The sequence below is a fragment of the Mirounga angustirostris genome, unplaced genomic scaffold, assembly GCF_029215605.1.
Source record: "Mirounga angustirostris isolate CCGP_5_RB_7025 unplaced genomic scaffold, mMirAng1.0.hap1 SCAF_1, whole genome shotgun sequence".
Lineage (NCBI taxonomy): Eukaryota > Metazoa > Chordata > Mammalia > Carnivora > Phocidae > Mirounga > Mirounga angustirostris.
The window spans coordinates 196,805,013-196,817,305 of NW_026991709.1; the positions used below are offsets into that span (position 1 = coordinate 196,805,013).

General features: G+C 34.9%; 1 protein-coding gene across 1 annotated transcript in view; it reads right to left on the reverse strand.

Annotated features, from left to right (window-relative positions):
* Positions 1 to 12,293, reverse strand: part of DOCK3 (dedicator of cytokinesis 3) — a 568,243-nt gene that overhangs the window by 474,161 nt on the left and 81,789 nt on the right. Inside the window, exon 2 of the mRNA XM_064595595.1 lies at positions 5,866 to 5,949. Within this exon, the coding sequence (XP_064451665.1) occupies positions 5,866 to 5,949 (84 nt within the window). The remainder of the gene's footprint in view (positions 1 to 5,865; positions 5,950 to 12,293) is intronic.

Sequence of the window (12,293 nt, forward strand, 5' to 3'; positions counted from 1 at the left end):
CTTGCTTCCCTTGCCTTTGGCAATGTTTCCAGGAAGAAGTTGCTGCGGCTAAGATCGAAGACGTTGCTGCCTGTGTTATCCTCAAGGATTTTGATGGATACCTGTCTCACATTTAGGTCTTTCATCCATTTTGAGTCTATTTTTGTGTATGGTGTAAGGAAATGGTCCAGTTTCATTCTTCTGCATGTGGCTGTCCAATTTTCCCAACACCATCTGTTGAAGAGACTGTCTTTTCTCCATTGGACATTCTTTCCTGCTTTGTTGAAGATTAGTTGGCCATAGAGTTGAGAGTCCATTTCTGGGCTCCCTACTCTGTTTCATTTATTTATGTGTCTGTTTTTGTGCCAGTACCATACTGTCATGATGATGACAGCTTTGTAATAGAGTTTGAAGTCCGGAATTGTGATGCCACCAGCTTTGCTTTTCAACATTCCTTTGGCTATTCGGGGTCTTTTCTGATTCCATACAAATTTTAGGATTATTTGTACTATTAATTTGAAAAAAGTTGATGATATTTTTATAGGGGTTGCATTAAATGTGTAGATTGCTCTAGGTACTATAGACATTTTCACAATATTTGTTCTTCCAATCCATGAGCATGGAACGTTTTTCCATTTCTTTGTGTCTTCCTCAATTTCATTCATGAGTATTTTATAGTTTTCTGAGTACAGATACTTTGCCTCTTTGGTTAGACTTATTTCTAGGTAGCTTATGGTTTTGGGTGCCATTGTAAATGGGATCAACTCCTTAATTTCTCTTTCTTCTGTCTTTTTGGTGGTGTATAGAAATGCCACTGATTTCTGTGCATGGATTTTATATCCTGACACTTCACTGAATTCCTGTATGAGTTCTAGCAGTTTTGGGGTGGAATCTTTTTCCACATAAAGTGTCATATCATCTGCAAAGAGTGAGAGTTTGACTTCTTCTTTGTCGATTCGGATGCCTTTTATTTCTTTTTGTTGTCTGATTGCTGAGGCTAGGACTTCTAGTACTATGTTGAACAGCAGTGGTGATAGTGGAAATCCCTGCTGTGTTCCTGACCTTAGGGGAATGAGAATGATATTCGCTGTGGGGTTTTCATAGATGGCTTTAATGATATTGAGGTATGTACCCTCTATCCCCATATTCTGAAGAGTTTTGATCAAGAAAGGATGCTGTACTTTGTCAAATGCTGTACTTTGTCAAATGCCTTTTTCTGCATCTACTGAGAGGATCCTATGGTTCTTGTTCTTTCTTTTATTAATGTATTGTATCACATGGATTGATCTGCAGATGTTGAGCCAACCTTGAAGCCCAGGAATACATCCCACTTGGTCATGGTGAATAATCCTTTTAATGTACTGTTGGATGTTATTGGCTAGTATTTTGGTCAGAATTTTTGCATCCATGTTCATCAGGGAATTGGTCTGTAATTCTCCTTTTTAGTGGAGTCTTTGTCTGGTTTTGGAATCAAGGTAAGGGTGGCCTCATAAAATGAGTTTAGAAGTTTTCCTTCCATTTCTATTTTTTGGAACAGTTTGAGAAGAATAGGTATTAATTCTTCTTTAATGTTTGGTAGAATTCCCCTGGGAAGCCATCTGGCCCTGGGCTTTTGTGTGTTGGGAGACTTTTGATTACTTCTTCAATTTCCTTGCTGGTTATGGGTCTGTTCAGGTTTTCTATTTCTTCCTGGTTCAGTTTTGGCAGTTGATACATCTCTAAGAATGCATCCATTTCTTCCAGATTGTCTAATTTGCCGGCATATAGTTGCTCATAATATGTTCTTATAATTGTTTGTATTTCCTTGGTGTTAGTTATGATCTCTCCTCTTTCATTCATGATTTTACTTATTTGGGTCATTTTTCTTTTTGATAAGTCTGGCCAGGGGTTTATCAATCTTGTTAATTCTTTCAAAGAGCCAGTTCCTTGTTTTGTTGATCTGTTCTACTGTTCTTTTGGTTTCTATTTCATTGATTTCTGCTCTGATCTTTATTATTTCTCTTCTCCTGCTGGGTTTAGGTTTTATTTGCTGATCTTTCTCCAGCTCCTTTGGTTAGGTTGTGTATTTGAGACCTTTCTTGTTTCTTGAGAAAAGCTTGTAATTACTATATACTTTCCTCCTTTGCTGCATCCCAAAATTTTGAACAGTTGTGTTTTCATTTTCATTTGTTTCCATGAATTTTTTAAATTCTTCTTTAATTTCCTGGTTGACCCATTCATTCTTCAGTAGGATACTCTTTACCCTCCATGTATTTGAGTTCTTTCCTGCTTTCCTCTTATGATTGAGTTCTAGGTTCAAAGCATTGTGGTCTGAAAATATGCAGGGACTGATCCCAATCCTTTGGTACCGGTTCAGACCTGATTTGTGACCTAGGATGTGATGTATTCTGGAGAATGTTCCATGGGCACTAGAGAAGAAGGTGTATTCTGTTGCTTTGGGATGGAATGTTCTGAATATATCTGTGAAGTCCATTTGGTCCAGTGTGTCATTTAGAGTCTTTATTTCCTTGTTGATCTTTTGCTTAGATGATTTGTCCATTTCAGTGAGGGGGGTTTTAATGTCCCCCGCTATTATTGTATTGTTGTCGATGTGTTTCTTTGATTTTGTTATTAATTGGCTTATATAATTGGCTGCTCCCATGTTAGGGGCATAGATATTTACAATGGTTAGATCTTCTTGTTGGATAAACCCTTTAAGTAGGATATAGTGTCCTTCCTCATCTCTTATTACAGTCTTTGGTTTAAAATCGAACTTGTCTGATATAAGGATTGCCACCCCAGCTTTCTTTTGATGTCCATTAGCATGGTAAATGGTTTGCCACCCCCTCACTTTCAATCTGGGGGTGTCTTTGGGTCTAAAATGAGTCTCTTGCAGACAGCACATCGATGGGTCTTGTTTTTTTATCCAATCTGATACCCTGTGTCTTTTGTTTGGGGCATTTAGCCCATTTACATTTAGGGTGACTATTGTGAGATATGAATTTAGTGCCATTATATTGCCTGTAAGGTGACTGTTACTGTATATTGTCTCTGTTCCTTCCTAGTCTATGTTACTTTTAGGCTCTTTCTTTGCTTAGAGGACCCCTTTAATATTTCTTGTAGGGCTGGTTTGGTGTTTGCAAATTCTTTTAGTTTTTGTTTGTCCTGGAAGCTTTTTATCTTTCCTTCTATTTTCAGTGACAGCCTAGCTGGATACAGTATTCTTGGTTGCATATTTTTCTCATTTAGTGTTCTGAATATATCATGTCAGTCCTTTCTGGCCTGCTGGGTCTCTGTGGATAGGTCTGCTGCCAATCTAATGTTTCTACCATTGTAGGTTACAGACCTCTTGTCCTGAGCTGTTTTCAGGATTTTCTCTTTGTCTCTGAGACTCGTAAGTTTTATTATAAGTTGTCAGGGTGTTGACCTATTTTTATTGATTTTGAGGGGGGTTCTCTGTGCCTCCTGGATTTTGATGCCCATTTCCTTCCCCAAATTAGGGAAGTTCTCTGCTATAATTTGCTCCAGTATACCTTCTGCCCCTTTCTCTCTTTCTTCTTCTTCTGGGATCCCAATTATTCTAATATTGTTTCATCTTATGGTATCACTTATTTCTCAAATTCTGCCCTCGTTATCCAGTAGTTGTTTATCTCTCTTTTTCTCAGCTTCTTTATTCTCCATCATTAGGTCTTCTGTATCACTAATTCTCTCTTCTGCCTCATTTATCCTAGCAGTTAGAGCCTCCATTTTTTGATTGCGCCTCATTAATAGCCTTTCTGATTTCAACTTGGTTAGATTTCAGTTCTTTTATTTCTCCAGAAAGCGATTCTGTAGTATCTTCCATGCTTTTTTCAAGCCCAGCTAGTATCTTTATAATCATCATTCTGAACTCTAGTTCTGACATCTTACTAATGTCTGTATTGATTAGGTCCCTGGCAGTCAGTGCTGCCTCTTCTTTTTTTTTAGCTGAGTTTTTCTGTCTTGTCATTTTGTCCAGAGGCAAATAGATGAATGAGACAACAAAATGCTAAAAGGGTAACAATGACCCCAGAAAAATATACACTAAGCAAATCAGAAGAGATTTGAAACCAGGGGGAAAAGAAAGGGAAATTAAAAAAAAAGAATATGATCAGGCTGGTGAATAGAACAGAGCCACACACTAGACTTTGAGTGTTTTTTGGTCTGTTAGAAGAAATTGTCTCCCAAAATTTTAAAGAATGAAAAGCTTATATATATACAAAAATAAGGGTAAATACAATTAAGGGATGGAATATGACTGTAAAGATGAAAATTAAATAATATTTTTAAAAAAGAATTGATAAGAAGTTGGTTGAAAAAAGAATGAAAAAATTTTTAAAAAAGAGAGAATGTGATCAGGTGGGAGACTAGGAAAACGTCATACACTAGATTTAGGATATATTTTGGTCTGTTAGAAAAAAACTGTATCCCAAAATTTTAAAGAAAGAAAAATTTATATATACACAAAAAGGTCAAATTCAATGAAGGGATAAAATATGACTGTAAAAATGAAAATTAAAAAAGATTTTTAACAAAGAAATGGATAAGATGTTTTTTGAAAAAGGGAAGAAGAAAAATTCAACTAAAAAAATAGAAAAAGAAAACTTTAAAAATTAACTTTGAGGGACGCCTGGGTGGCTCAGTTGTTAAGCGTCTGCCTTCGGCTCAGGTCATGATCCCAGGGTCCTGGGATCGAGCTCTGCATTGGGCTCCCTGCTGGGCGGGAAGCCTGCTTCTCCTTCTCCCACTCCCCCTGCTTGTGTTCCCTCTCTTGCTGTCTCTCTCTCTGTCAAAAAACAAATAAAATTTTTAAAAAATAAAAAAAAAATTAACTTTGAAAAACTAAAGAATCATGGGGAAAAAAGCCATGAATTCTATGTCCTGTATTCCCCTAGCTCTGGGGTTTTGCCATTCTACTTGATCAATACACTTGGTCTTGGCTGGATGTTCTTGCTGATCTTCTGGGTGAGGGGTCTGTTGCAGTCATTCTCAAATGTCTTTGCCTGAGGCGGAACTGTACCACCCTTGCCAGGGGCCAGGCTAAGTAATCTGCTCGGGTTTGCTCTTGGTAGCTTTTGTTCCCTGAAAGCTTTCTGTACAGCTTTGGAGGACGAGAATGAATATGGTGACCTCCCAATCTCTGGTCCCGGAGGAGCCGAGAACTCAGGGCCCCACTCCTCAGTGAGCCCTCAGAGAAAAGCAGTCGATCACTCTTGTCTCCCTGGTCTCCAGCCGTACTCCGTGGGGAGAGAGAATCTTAAGCAGATTCCTGAGCCTAGAGCCTGATATGGAACTCAATCCCACAGCCCTGAGATCACAACCTGCACCAAAACCAAGAGTCGGATACTTAACCAACTGCACCACCCAGGAGCCCCAAGTGCATGATTTTAAAAAATGTTACATTTTTCAATAATGCATAAATGTTACAGCAGAACCACCCATATACATCACAGAAGAGGCTAGTAGTCAAGCCAAACTTCATTTGAGCATTATTTACTGCCTTGTTTTAATTATAACTGATCACATCCAGCCAATTAAACAGAAACATACAAATGAACTAATTACAATTCAATTCTATTCAAATGCAGCTAAGCATGGGTGGAAGATTATCTATTTAATTGTAAAATCAAAATTAATCATTTAACATACTGTGTGTAAAAATTACATTCTGAGGGCCAACGAGTTCTTTAATTGTTCCTATTAGATTAGAACCAAAATAACCCATACATTTATGATAAGTATAAATGAGGAAGGATTTTATAACAATATATCATAATGTGGTTAATTATGCTTTCAAAATGATTGCTTATAATCTATTACTACAAAATAAATGTATATAATACTACTCAAAATTATCACTGTTTGTGTACTGTATAGGTCCATACTTACCTTCACATTTTTCAAGAATCTGGACCGTTTCTCCTATTTCTAAGACCAAGCCTTGAGGGACAGATCCTCGAAAGCTGCATATCACTAGGAAAGCAAAGGTAAATGCATCAATTAGCATTTTTAAATACTGAGACAAGGTCAGTGTCATTGAAATTAAACACTAAATCTTCTTAAATATATAATTTCCCTTCTTCACTAATTCATCTTTCAAATATGTAAGCCCCTTTCAACTTAAACTATATTTTGAGTAGTAATATAAAGTAGCTCAGTATATTGAAGTACATTTTGGCAAAATTATTCCTGGGTAGTATAGGTATGAAAATGCTTCTGTAAGCAGAGTCTCTCTTTCCCTCAGCATGACTTGTGTTCACCTGTCCTTTTTGGGCAAATATGTCTCAATTATTTCAGAAGAAATTAACACTGGAGGCTTCTTATCTAATATAAACAGAGTTTTATAAAGAATCACCAAGTAAATATGATTATACTTTGAGAAACAAAGTCCCCATAATAAAAATGTAAACAGAAATTCATGAAATAAAAAGCAAATGTACAACAGAGAAAGTCTATAATACCAGTCAGAATTCCATATTTATTGCAACATTATTTACAATTGCCAAGATATGGAAGCAACCCAACTGTCAGTCCATAGATGGATAAAGAAGAGGTGGTGTGTATGTATATATATCCATGTGTATATGTGTGTGTGTGTGTGTGTGTGTGTATATATATATATACACACAATATGTCTGTATATATACATACACACAATGGAATATTACTTGACCATAAAAAATGAAATCTTGCCATTTGCAACAACATGGATGGATCTAAAAGGTATAATGCTAAGTGAATTAAGTCAAGAAAGATAAATACTGTACGATTTCAATCATATGTGGAATTTAAAAAACAAAACAAAAAAGAGACAAAAAAGAACAGACTCTTAAAAATAGAGAAGTGGTAGTTGCCAGAGGGGAGGAGTTGGGTATGGGGGGGTGAAGTAGGAGAAGGTGATTAAGAGTACACTTATCATGATGAGCACTGAGTAATGTATAGAATAGTTAAATCAGTATATTGTACAACTGAAAATAATGTAACACTGTATGTTGTTATACTGGAATTTAAAAAAATTTTTTTTATTTAACCCATCTTCTTTTTTTAGGAAAATGATAATTTGATTTCAAAATTTATGTAAGAATACAAAGAAACAAGAATAGCCTTGTCAATCTTAAAGGACTTCTACTACCATATATCAAGTCTTATAATCTAAAATCAGTTCTTTGAGTGGCTAGTATCAAAACGACCAGAAATAACAAGTGTTGAGAGGATGTGGAGAAAAGGGAACTCTCATGCACTGTCGATAGGACTGTGAATTGGTGCAACCACTATAGAAAATAGTATGGAGGCTCCTCAAAAAACTAAAAATAGAAATGCCATATGACCCAGGATTCCACTACTAAGTATTTACACAAGGAAAATGAGAACACTAATTCAAAAAGATATATGCACCCCTTTGTTTATTGTAGCATTTTTTACAATAGTCAAGGTATGGAAGCAACCTAAGTAAACATCAACAGATGAATGGACAAAGAAGATGTGGTATGTGTGTGTGTGTGTGTATGTGTTTGTGTGTGTGTGTATATAATGGAATTTTACTTATAAAAAAGAATGAAATCTTGCCATTCATGACAATATGGATGGACCTAGAGGGTATTATGCTAAGTGAGATAAGTCAGAAAGAAAAAGTCAAATACCGTATTATTTCACTTGTGTGTGGAATCTAAAAAACAAAACGGACCAAAAAAAGGCAGAAACAGACCTAATAATACAGAGAACAAATTGACTGCCAGGGGTTGAGGAAATGGATAAAATGGGTGAAGGGGAGTAGAATGTACAGGCTTCTAGTTATGGAATGAATAGGTTACAGGGATGAAAGGTACAGTATAGGGAATATTAGTCAATAGTACTACAATAATGTTATATGGTGACAGATAGTAACTATCCTTGTGATGAGTATAGCATATCCTACAGTTATTGGATCACTCCCTATGTTGTTCACCTAAAACTAATGTAACATTGTGTGTCAACTACACTGTAGTGAAAAAAGATGCCAAAAAAAGTGATAAACCCCTCATGTGATTCAAAACAAAAAATAACTTCTATAAGACTGTTCACAGCAGCTTTATTCACAATAGCCAGAAATAGAAACAACCCAGCTGTTCAAAATAAGTATAGATAAAATATGCAATATTCAAAACTACAATATCACTTATACATAAAAAATAAAGATCCACTGATACAAGTAACACATTGGATGAATATCACAATCATTATGCCGAACAAAAGAAGTTAGATGCAAAAGTGTACATACTACATAGTTCTATTTACTAAAAGATCTAGAACAGGCTAAATTAAGATAAATAAAATCAAAAAACTAGTTGTCTCCAGAGAAACATGGACTGATCAGGTAGCACAAAAAGAATATTCTGGAAAGACAGAAAAGTGTTTGACAATGTGTTAAGTGTAGACTTTAGGCAAAACTGTACAACTAATTCAATATATGTGAATTTTACCTCAGACTGGATCAAAGACAAAATAAAAGCTAAACTATGCAATTCTTTTTTTTTTGTAATTTTTCTAATATATATATATATTTTTTTTAATTTTATTATGTTATGTTAGTCACCATACATCACTAGGTTTTGATGTAGTGATCCACGATCCTTTGTTTTCGTATAACACCCAGTGCTCCATGCAGTACGTGCCCTCCTTAATACCCATCACCAGGCTAACCAATCCCCCCACCCCCCTCCCCTCTAAAACCCTGTTTGTTTCTCAGGTCCATAGTCTCTCATGGTTCATCTAAACTATGCAATTCTTAAAGAAAATATGAGTAAGTCTTTAGGACCTTAAATTAGTCAGTGCTTCCTTATGACACCAAAATCATAAACAAAAAAAAAGAATAAGTTGAACTTCATTAAACTTAAAAACTTTTGTGCTGCAAAGGACACCATCAAGAAAGTGAAAAAGAAAAACCAGGGAATGGGAGAAAATATTTGCAAATAATATATCTTACAAAGGATTTGCATCCAGAATATATAAAAGAACTTTTACAACAATAAAAAAATTAAAAATGGAAAAAGGATCTGAATGGGTATTTCTCTAAAGAAGATATACAAGTGGCCAATAAAACATGAAAATGTTCAACGTTAGTCACTAGTGAAATGCTAATCAAAACCATGAGATGCCATTCCATACCCACTAAGATGGCTATAATCAAAAAGACTGACAATAAAACTGTAGGGATATATTGCTGGCAGAAATGTAAAATGTTGCTGTAAAAAATCATTTGGCAGTTCCTCAAAAAGTTAAACATATAATTATCATATGATACAACATTTCCACTCCTACATATATACCCCAAGAGAACTGAAAACATGCTCACACAAGAAGTTATCTACAAAGGTTCATGAGCCAATTTGTAATAGCCAAAAAGTGGAAAAAATCCATATATCCATCAAATGGATGACTGGATAAATAAAATGTGGTATATCCATACAATGGAATATTATCATCCATAAAAAGAATTAAGTACTGATACATACTACTACATGGATGAACTTCGAAAAACTATGCTAAGTTAAGTTAGACACAAAAGGCCACATATTTTACGATTCTACTCATATAAAATGTCCAAAATAGGCAAATCCATGGACACAGAAAGTAGATTAGTAACTGCCATATCCCTGGAGAGGTATATGGAGTGACTGTCATTGGGTATAGGGATTCTTTATGGAGTGATGAAAATATTCTGGAATTAGATAGTGATGACGGTTATGCAACCTTCTAAATACATTAAAACCAATGAATTGTATACTTTTTTATTTAAATTCAATTAGCCAAGGTATTGTACATCACTAGTTTTTGATACTTTTTTAAAAGGCAAAGAAATACAAGTGGTTTTCCTTGACTCAACAAAAGTTACTGATACTGCTCCGTTATATTCAAGAAGTCAATTCCAAGTCTGAAGTGACTGAACAAGCTGAGACAACACTAACTCAGTACCATCTGAAGTGGAAGCTACTAAGATGTGTTATGATTAAAGGTAGTGAAAATATACATGGACAGAAAATAACACAGTTGGACCAATTTAGAAAGCTTGTAAAAATGTAAGATGTTTAAAATCTATGGTTATTCATTGTATGATTCATCAGCAAGTACTCTGCAGAAATTATATGACTCTTTCATGTGTTAGCCTGCCAGTAGTCAACAAAGAACTTCATTTGCTCTCATGGACTTGATCTTCACTTCCATGAATTTTTATGAAAAACAGAAGGCAAGTATCCTGACTTGATCAAGTGCACAGCAGCAAGATGGCTTAGTAGTAGTCAAGTTTTATTGCAATTTTATTGCACTTCAAACTGTAACTGAAATTTTTGTGAATGAAAACTTCCCTCATCCATTATTTTTTTAAACATCTTTATTTATTTATTTGAGAGAGAGAATGAGATAGAGAGCATGAGAGGGGGTAGGGTCAGAGAGAGAGGCAGACTCCCTGCTGAGCAGGGAGCCCGACGTGGGACTCGATCCCGGGACTCCAGGATCATGACCTGAGCCGAAGGCAGTTGCTTAACAAACTGAGCCACCCAGGCACCCTTAAACGTCTTATTTTTAAGTAATCTCTACAACCAACGTGGGGCTCAAACTCACAACCCCAAGATCAAGAGTCACATCCTCCACTGACTGAGTCAGCCAGGCGCCCCTTCCTTCATCCACTATTTTTTTAATTTTATTATGTTACGTAGTCACCATACAATACATCATTAGATTTGATGTAGTGAATCAAACAATAAATGGCTTTGGAAATTAGTTTTTGATTCAGTATTGATAATGTTTCTTAATTTAACTTAAAATCAAACTTGTGAAATTTATACCTATATTAAAGATATTCTTTTTTTTTAATTAATTTTATTTTATTTATTAAAGATATTCTGATGCCAATTCAAATCACAACTAATGTTAAGCTGCTTTATAAACTTTTCGTACTTTCAAAAGTTAAAAAAAGAAAAAGTATCTCCATTCTAACTCAAATTTGGATCCCACACATTTTTGTGCTCAAAATACAGTTCTTGCAGATTTTTTAAACTTCAATGCAACTGCAAAGGAAATTTCCATATTTCAAAATCCATATAATGGTGCAACTGAGGAACTTCCACCTAACCATCAGTTGGAAGTACTTTAATCTGCAATGTAATTACATGCTAAATGGCAAATAACAAGAGAAGATGCTAATAAATTCCATAAATGCCTGCCAAGTGATGAATACTCTCAAATTAAAATATATATAAACATCATATTGGCAATACCTGTCTGAAAAAGTATTTATAAAGATGAAAAACATAAAATCCTCATTACAGATCAGTATTAATAGATAAAGATTTGTGACTGATTTTAATTATAGGGAACATTAACATTAAAAGACAATTAATCCAAAAAAAAATTCTGTTCTTCTCATTAGATATAGATTACCAAAAAAAGGTGTGCTCGATTAGTTTTATATTTTGAATTTCATCAATAAAAACTGTGTGGAAATTTATTTCCTTTTTTGTTGAATAAGTATACCTACATAATATACTTCAATTTTGCCACCTGGCCTGTAAAGTTTAAAATATTTTACTATCTGGTCCTTTAGAGTGAAAATTTGCCAACTCCTAGTCTGAAACAAAAACAGTACCAACATGTTGTGTATTTGTAGTATTCTGAAAAGTAAAATGCATGACAAAAGTAACACCAAGTACAGGAGGGAGGAAAAACTACTATCAATTTCACTTAACATTTATTTACATAAACAGTAATACCTATGTATTCATTATAATAAAACTGATTATAAAAAGTCAACTCATGACACCTGGGTGACTCAGTCAGCTGGGCATCTGCCCTCAGTTCAGGCCATAATCCCAGGGTCCTGGGATCAAACTCCACATCATGCTCCCCACTCAGCGGGGAGTCTGCCTATCTCTCTGCCCCACCCCCTGCTTATGCTCTCTCTCTCAAGTAAATAAATAAAAATCTTAAAAAAAAAAAAGTCAACTATTCTTAAGCCCTTGCAACAAGCACATTATATGTCGAAAGACATATGAAAAAAAAAATCATGTGAAGGCATTTTTTTCCTTAAAAATAGTTTAAACACAGACTATGTACCACATTATCACCTTAGTATTACTTTAGAAACTCACAAAAACATTATCAGTCTCTTACATATTTTTACTATTTTTCTTATTTCTAGGTCAAAAAAATATCAAAAGAGTTTGCATTTCAAGCATTACTGCATTGCTCTTTAGTTAATCCTAGGACGATTACATTAAATGAGAAGCAATCCCAATAACAGTCATTTCTGTATTATCTATACCAATGATAAGAAAAAGAAAAAA